Source organism: Scyliorhinus canicula, chromosome 23 (assembly GCF_902713615.1).
Source record: "Scyliorhinus canicula chromosome 23, sScyCan1.1, whole genome shotgun sequence".
Classification (NCBI taxonomy): Eukaryota; Metazoa; Chordata; class Chondrichthyes; order Carcharhiniformes; family Scyliorhinidae; genus Scyliorhinus; species Scyliorhinus canicula.
In genome coordinates, this window is record NC_052168.1 from 18256792 (window position 1) to 18265970 (window position 9179).

At 47.9% G+C, this 9179-nt stretch overlaps 1 protein-coding gene across 1 annotated transcript in view; it reads left to right on the forward strand.

The window, feature by feature from the left end:
* The window catches only part of tab1 (TGF-beta activated kinase 1/MAP3K7 binding protein 1), a 47548-nt gene extending 45862 nt beyond the window's left edge, over nt 1-1686 (forward strand). The window contains exon 11 of the mRNA XM_038783539.1: nt 725-1686. Coding sequence (XP_038639467.1) covers nt 725-944 — 220 coding nt within the window. The 3' untranslated portion in view covers nt 945-1686. The remainder of the gene's footprint in view (nt 1-724) is intronic.
* Nucleotides 1687-9179: the final 7493 nt, after the last annotated feature.

The following is a 9179-nucleotide window of genomic DNA, read 5'->3' on the forward strand; positions in this document are numbered from 1 at the left end:
GGCCACCATCACCCTCTTTGTAAAAACCTTTCCCCGCACATCTCCGCTGAACCTTTCCCCCCTCACCTTGAACTTGTGCCCCCTTGTAATGGTCATTTCCGCCCTGGGAAAAAACCTCCAACTGTTCACCCTATCTATACCCCTAATAATTTTATAAACTTTTATCAAATCGCCCCTCAGTCTCCATCTCTCTAGGGAGAACAATCCCAGTTTATTCAATCTCTCCTCATAGCTATACCCTCCATACCAGTACCTTTTCTGTACTCTCTCCAAAGCCTCCACGTCCTTCTGGTAATGCGGTGACCAGAATTGGACACAGTATTCCAAATGTGGCCTCACCAATGTTCTATATAATTGTAACATAATTTTCAAGCTTTTATACTCGATACCCCGTCCTATGAAGGCAAGCATGCCGTATGCTTTCTTTACCACCATTTCCATTTTTAAAATAAATTTAGAGTGCCCAATTCATTTTTTGTAATTAAGGGGAAATTTAGCGTGGCCAATGCATCTACCCTGCATATCTTTGGGTTGTGGGACGAAAGCTATACAAACACGGGGAGAATATGCAAACTTCACACGGTCAGTGACCCGAGCCGGGATCGAACCTGCACGCCCAGATCTCTGTGTCTCTATGCTCCTGCTTTATCTCTGCTCCATATATGTGTACAAATGAGGTGAACCTGGCAAAACAGATATTGTTAAACTTCTGCTTCCTTTCCAGCCAAAGTCCAACTGCGACACTGCAGTCGACCAACACACACACACACAGCAGCAGTTCCAGCTCTGGCGATGGGCAAGGCCACTTGTTCCACCGTCACCGCCTCCCTCAAAACCTCCACTCTGACCCCGACGGCCGGGTTGAGCCCTACGTCGACTTCTTGGAGTTCTACCGCCTCTGGACAGTGGACCACAGCGAGCAAACCGTGGCTGGAGTCCAGTAGAAGATTGCTCTCAAGCACCGCCTCTGGTCACAGGGTGAGCCGCCGGGAATATTCTGGGCTGTGTGTCCACACTAACCCCCGCCCCCCCCAAATCCCTGACTTCCTCAGCTGCCAATCGCAAGCAGGAGCTGAGGGGCAGCGGAAGCTTCCTGACCACATTTCTCAGCGGCATTGTTACAAACCTCCGGAATTCTGAGTTGGCCAATGTGAACCGTTGAATCTCTAATTACCGACTGCCCGTAACTGTGGGAAGGATTTGGGGGTGGGGAAGGGGTTCAATGTCAATTCGATTCTGTCCTCGAGGAGAGGTAAATGTATCACTCGCCCCCTGGATTGAGAGACTGGAACCCGGCTCTGGGGCCGAGGCTGGTGCTCTGTGTTCAGGAGCTCTGTCCTCTCGGCTGCTGAGGTTGACGGGGAACGGGTTCAGTGCATCATGTACCTCATCCGTGACCCTGGCTCGGTTTATGCACACCCGACGTAATGCGCTGGGAAGCTGTCCAGTCGAAGGACAACCCCAGTATGTACTGGTTTGACTTGCTTCTGTCCGACAAGTGTGTTACTGAGCTGCACTGACCAGCTCTGCCAGGCGTTCACCAGGGCAGTGTTTAAACCAGGAGGATTGGCCACCGTTCTCTGTGGAGGGAGACAACACTCAACCACTGAATTGTATTAATAATAATAATCTTTATTGTCACAAGTAGGCTTACATTAACACTGCAATGAAGTTACTGTGAAAATCCCCACGACTCCACATTCCGGCGCCTGTTCGGGTACACAGAGGGAGAATTCAGAATGTCCAATTCACCTCACAAGCACGTCTTTCGGGACTTGTGGGAGGAAACCGGAGCACCCGGAGGAAACCCACGCAGACACGGGGAGAACGTGCAGACTCGGCACAGATAGTGACCTGAGGCCGGGAATCAAACCTGGCGCTGTGAAGTCACAGTGCTAACCACTGTGCTACCGTGCAGCCCAGCATCGGGACCAGGCTCAGTCCTCATGCCTTCCACAGACCAATAGTGTGCTCTCTAATTAGGGTCTCACCTGATGGATAGGAGATATACTAAAGGGATGTGCAGTTCAGGGAGTTGGAGAAAAAAATGGAGTGGGCTGAATATTTTTTTTTTACCATTTATTTCACGCTGATCTGATGAGTTGCGGGTATTTGGTGCATATTTTTCTGAAGTTGATGGACTCCCTGAAGAATCGCCGCATCCATAACCCCACCACTACTTCAACAACAGCAGCTGGGCTACGCCGTCAGTGACAGGTCTCGACTTGCAGCCCTGGGGAGGCACTGTTGGAAAAACAGCCACTCTACCTGGGTCAGCCTGACTTTCCTCGAGAATTTGAACCTAGAGAGAGCACGTCACCCCAGACTGGTGATGACTGGGAGATGGAAGCATCCACCCTGCCTGCAGCTTTCATGGCTGCTGTCACGTCTCCCTCCCTTCTCGCTGTGACAACCAAATACTTTTACTGTGCTCAAGGTGCTCTGTGTCCTTTTTTTTTTCTCTCATCCCAGTCTGTCTCTGCTCGTGATATTTTTGCAATTTAGAATTTGCCTGAAGTCAGCCTTTTCCTCCTCCGCAGCCACTACAGGCTGGATTCTGTCTTTATTTAGTCTGCTGGCAGGTTTTGTTTGCTCTTATTTCTGGGAATGTATTTATTGTCCATACTTAGCATTTCACTTTCAACTGTGTCGCACTTTCCTGTGTTAGCAACCTCTCCCATTCTTTCGTTTCCTCATTTTGTTTGTTTTTTTTAACGATGACTCCATCAATTAAAATTTAATGCTCTGTGAATTATTTATAGATTGTTTCTGAACTTGTGTCCCAGAGAGTGTGTGTGTGTGTGTGTGTGTGTGTGTGTGTGTGTGTGTGTGTGTGTGTGTGTGTGTGTCAGTAAGTTCAGATTTAGATCTGCTTCCTCCTGAAAGTGAAGCTTGCTGGGATTTGGATCTGACCTCTGCAGGGGCACAGACCGGTCAAGTTGTGTTCCATCGCCAACCTGAAATTCAATATTCCCGCAATTTGTTTCATGGTCGCTGGGCTCTGGGTGGCACAGTGGTTAGCACTGCTGCCTCAAAGCGCCAGAGACCCCGGTTCGATTCCGGCCTCGGGTGACTCTGTGCGGAGTCTGCACTTTCTCCCCGTGTCTGCGTGGGTTTCCTCCAGTTTCCTCCCATAATCCAAAGATGTGCAGGTTGACTGTGCTAAATTGCCCCTTGGTGTCCAAAAATGTGCAGATTGTGTGGGGTTATGGGGATACGGTGGGGAGTGGTACTGGGTAGGGTGCAGACTCGATGGGCCGAATGGTGGATTCCTGCTTAGGGGTGCTATGGCAAGGCATGGTGGAAAAGTGTTAGAGGGGACGAATGGCAAAATTTGAATTGAATCAAGGTGTGGAATTAAAAGTCGAATGATGACACATCTGGTTCACTAATGTTCTTTCGGGAAGGAAATCTGTTTCTACCGGCTTCTTCAGGAAGAGAATTACAAAGATTCAACCCTCAGAGAATGTTTTGCGTCATCTCAGTTTTATTTTTCATCAGTGACCCCTAATTCTTCCCTGTCATTTATTGGGTTTTAGTTAAATAGATTTCCTCTGGTTGGAGTCATACCTGGCACAAAGGAAGATGCTTGTGATGGTTTGAGGCCAATCATCTCAGCTCCAGGACATCACTGCAGGAGTTCCTCAGGGTAGTGTCCTCGGCCCCAACCATCTTCAGCTGCTTCATCGGTGACCTTCCATCATTAGGTCAGAAGTGGGGTTGTTCACAGATGACTGCACAACGTTCAGTATTATTCAGGACTCCTCCGATAATGAAGCAGTCCATGTCCAAATGCAGCAAGACCTGGACAATATCCAGGTTTGGGCTGACAAGTGGCAAGTTGCATTCACACCACACTACTCCCAGGCAATGACCACCTCCAACAAGAGAGGATCTAACCAGCGCACAATGACGTTAATGGCATTACCATCGCTGAATCCCTCCCTATCAATATCCTACGTGTTGTCATTGACCAGAAACTAAACTGAACTAACCAGGCAAATACTGTGGTGACGAGCAGGTCAAAGGCTACGAATCCTGTGGTGAGTAACACTCCTGTAAACTCCCCAGAGCCTGTCTACCATCTACATGATTATTTAAATGATAAAATATTAAAACTTGCTGCTGTGCAGAGGTATCTGGGTGTGCTAGTGCATGAGTCGCAAAAAGTTGGTTTACAGGTGATTAAGAAGGCAATGGAGTTTTGTCCTTCATTGCTAGAGGGATGGAGTTTAAGACTAGGGAAGTTATGTTGCCTCACGGTAGCATGGTGGTTAGCATCAATGCTTCACAGCTCCAGGGTCCCAGGTTCGATTCCCGGCTGGGTCACTGTCTGTGTGGAGTCTGCACGTCCTCCCCGTGTGTGCGTGGGTTTCCTCCGGGTGCTCCGGTTTCCTCCCACAGTCCAAAGATGTGCAGGTTAGGTGGATTGGCCATGCTAAATTGCCCGTAGTGTAAGGTTAATGGGGGGATTGTTGGGTTACGGGTATACGGGTTACGTGGGTTTAAGAGGGTGATCATTGCTCAGCACAACATCGAGGGCCGAAGGGCCTGTTCTGTGCTGTACTGTTCTATGTTCTATGTTCTAACTGTATAAGGTGTTAGTGAGGCCGCACCTAGAGTTTTGGTCTCCTTACCTGAGAAAGGACGTACTGACGCTGGAGGGTGTGCAGAGTAGATACACTAGGTTAATCCCAGAGTTGAGGGGGTTGGATTACGAGGAGAGGTTGAGTAGACTGGGACTGTACTCATTGGAATTTAGAAGGATGGGGGGGGGGGGGGGGGGGGGGGGATCTTATAGAATCATAAAATTATAAAGGGGATAGATGCGGGCAGGTTGTTTCCACTGGCGGGTGAAAGCAGAACTAGGGGGCATAGCCTCAAAATAAGGGAAAGTAGATTTAGGACTGAGCTTAGGAGGAACATCTTCACCCAAGGGGTTGTGAATCTATGGAATTCCTTGCCCAGTGAAGCAGTTGATCCTTCATTAAATGTTTTCAAGGTAAAGATAGATCGTTTTTTGAACAATAAAGGAATAAAGGGTTTATGGTGTTCGGGCCGGAAAGTGGAGCTGAGTCCAAAAAAGATCAGCCATGATCTCATTGAATGGCGGAGCAGGCTCGAGGGGCCAGATGGCCTATTCCTGCTCCTAGTTCTTATGGATGCAGCTCAAGCCAGGAATACGATGGAATATTCTCCACTTGCCTGGGTGTGCAGATCCAAAAATACTCTAGCTCAACACCATCTAGGATAAGGCGGCCCACTTGATTGCTCCCCCTTACACAAGCATTCAATCCCTCCGCCGTGACGGAAAGCAGCAGCAGTATGTACCAGCTCCAAGATCCACTGCAGGAGCTCACCGGGGTTCCTTAGGCCGCACCTTCCAAACCCACGACCACCACCATCTAGAACGTTAAGAGCAGCAGAAACCGGGGAACCCCACCACCTGGAGGTTTCCCTCCAAGTCACTCAGCTTCCTGACTTAGAGATATATCGCCAATCCTTCACTCACTGGGGCAAATTCCTCGAATTTCCTCCCTATCAGCACAGTGGGTGTACCTACACCTTGGGGACTGCTGCGGTTTAAGAGGGTGACTCACCACCATCTTCTGAAGGGTAACTTGGGATAGGCAATAAGTACTGTCCTAGCCAGTGACATGTACAGCCTGCAAATGAATAATAAAACGTCTAGAAATATAACTGATTATCTGTAGTCATGTTATGGAGTTTATGAATGTTATGGACCAGTGCCCCAGTTTGGCGGAGGAAATCAATCGTTTACTTGCCTAATTAATGCATCTGCTTCATCTCTCTGGTCTCGCTATCTCCGGCTGCCACCCTTGCACCAATCCTTTTTGTAAAAGGCTGGAACAACAACTCTTCTCTCACTGCACCACATTCCCTCCCTTACGTAATACCAGTCTCCCGTAACTCCGTCTTGAGCTGCAGCTTCGTGCAACTTACTGGATGCATCTGCTAAGCCTCCTATTTTCATACAGCTGAAATTCCACTGAGCTGAGTTGGCCACTGCTGACTACAGAAACAGTTCTAACTCACAACCTAAGTAACTGCAGCTGCTGCTAGCAGTGAGCTGGTTTACCATCAACTAAGAATAAAGACATTTACTGTTACCAGTTAAGTTAAATGCAAATGTGGTGCGATTATGTGAAGAGATGGGCCCTCATTTACCATAGCCCAGAGTTAAGCGCTTGTTCATAGGGGATTCAATTGTAAGGGGAGTAGACAGGCGTTTCTGTGGTCGAAAACGAGACTCCCGAATGGTATGTTGCCTCCCGGGTGCTCGGGTCAGGGATGTCTCCGATCGGCTGCAGGGACATACTGAAGGGGGAGGGTGAACAGCCAGTTGTCGTGGTGCATATAGGCACCAACGATATAGGTAAAAAAAGGGATGAGGTCCTACAATCAGAATTTAGGGAGTTAGGAGATAAGTTTAAAAAGTGGGACCTCAAAGGTAGTAATCTCAGGATTGCTACCGGTGCCACGGGACAGTCAGAGTAGAAATTCAAGAATAGTCAGAATGAATACGTGGCTTTAGAGATGGTGGAGGAGGGAGGGGTTCAGATTTTTGGGTCATTGGAACCGGTTCTGAGGGCGGTGGGACCATTAGAAACTGGATGGTCTACACCTGGGCAGGACTGGAACCAATGTCCTAGGGGGTGCTTTTTGCTAACACTGTTGGGGAGGTTTTAAACTAATGTGGCAGGGGGATGGGAACCAGATTAGGAAGTTAGAGGTGAGTAAAGAAGCAGCAACTAAAGCCAGTAAGGTACGAGACAATAAACTCAATGTGACTAAGGGGAAGAGTAGACAGGGAAGAGATGATGAACGCAAAGGTGGTCTGAGGTGCATTTGTTTTAATGCGAGAAGTGTAGCAGGTAAGGCAGATGAACTTAAGGCTTGGATCAGTACCTGGGAATATGATGCTATTGGTATTACTGAGACTTGGTTGAGGGAAGGGCAGGACTGGCAACTAAATATCCCAGGGTATAGATGCTTCAGGAGGGATAGAGAGGGAGGTAGAAGGGGTGGAGGAGTTGCATTACTAGTCAGAGATGATATCACAGCTGTGATTAAGGAGGGCATGATGGAGGATTTGAGCACTGAGGCAATATGGGTGGAGCTGAGAAATAGGAAGGGTGCAGTAACATTGTTGGGACTTTACTACAGGCCTCCCAAAAGCGAGCATGAACATAGAACATAGAACATAGAACGATACAGCGCAGTACAGGCCCTTCGGCCCTCGATGTTGCACCGACATGGAAAAAAAAAAACTAAAGGCCATCTAACCTACACTATGCCCTTATCATCCATATGCTTATCCAATAAATTTTTAAATGCCCTCAATGTTGGCGAGTTCACTACTGTTGCAGGTAGGGCATTCCACGGCCTCACCACTCTTTGCGTAAAAAACCCACCTCTGACCTCTGTCCTATATCTATTACCCCTCAATTTAAGGCTATGTCCCCTCGTGCTAGCCACCTCCATCCGCGGGAGAAGGCTCTCGCTGTCCACCCTATCTAACCCTCTGATCATTTTGTATGCCTCTATTAAGTCACCTCTTAACCTTCTTCTCTCTAACGAAAACAACCTCAAGTCCATCAGCCTTTCCTCATAAGATTTTCCCTCCATACCAGGCAACATCCTGGTAAATCTCCTCTGCACCCGTTCCAAAGCTTCCACGTCCTTCCTATAATGAGGCGACCAGAACTGTACGCAATACTCCAAATGCGGCCGTACCAGAGTTTGGTACAGCTGCATCATGACCTCATGGCTCCGGAACTCAATCCCTCTACCAATAAAGGCCAACACACCATAGGCCTTCTTCACAACCCTATCAACCTGGGTGGCAACTTTCAGGGATCTATGTACATGGACACCGAGATCCCTCTGCTCATCCACACTACCAAGAATTTTACCATTAGCCAAATATTCCGCATTCCTGTTATTCTTTCCAAAGTGAATCACCTCACACTTCTCCACATTAAACTCCATTTGCCACCTCTCAGCCCAGCTCTGCAGCTTATCTATGTCCCTCTGTAACCTGCAACATCCTTCCGCACTGTCTACAACTCCACCGACTTTAGTGTCGTCTGCAAATTTACTCACCCATCCTTCTGCGCCCTCCTCTAGGTCATTTATAAAAATGACAAACAGCAACGGCCCCAGAACAGATCCTTGTGGTACGCCACTCGTAACTGAACTCCATTCTGAACATTTCCCATCAACTACCACTCTCTGTCTTCTTTCAACTAGCCAATTTCTGATCCACATCTCTAAATCACCCTCAATCCCCAGCCTCCGTATTTTCTGCAATAGCCGACCATGGGGAACCTTATCAAACGCTTTACTGAAGTCCATATACACCACATCAACTGCTCTACCCTCGTCTACCTGTTCAGTCACCTTCTCAAAGAACTCGATAAGGTTTGTGAGGCATGACCTACCCTTCACAAAACCATGCTGACTATCCCTAATCATATTATTCCTATCTAGATGATTATAAATCGTATCTTTATAATCCTCTCCAAGACTTTACCCACCACAGACGTTAGGCTCACCGGCCTATAGTTACCGGGGTTATCTCTACTCCCCTTCTTGAACAAAGGGACCACATTTGCTATCCTCCAGTCCTCTGGCACTATTCCTGTAGCCAATGATGACCTAAAAATCAAAGCCAAAGGCTCAGCAATCTCTTCCCTGGCTTCCCAGAGAATCCTAGGATAAATCCCATCCGGCCCCGGGGACTTATCTATTTTCACCTTGTCCAGAATTGCCAACACTTCTTCCCTACGCACCTCAATGCCATCTATTCTAATAGCCTGGGTCTCAGCATTCTCCTCCACAATATTATCTTTTCTTGAGTGAATACTGACGAAAAGTATTCATTAGTATCTCGCTTATCTCCTCAGCCTCCACACACAACTTCCCACCACTGTCCTTGACTGGCCCTACTCTTACCTTAGTCATTCTTTTATTCCTGACATACCTATAGAAAGCTTTGGGTTTTCCTTGATCCTACCTGCCAAAGACTTCTCATGTCCCCTCCTTGCTCGTCTCAGCTCTCTCTTTAGATCCTTCCTCGCTTCCTTGTAGCTATCAAGCGCCCCAACTGAAACTTCACGCCTCATCTTCACATAGGCCTCCTTCTTCCTCTTAAC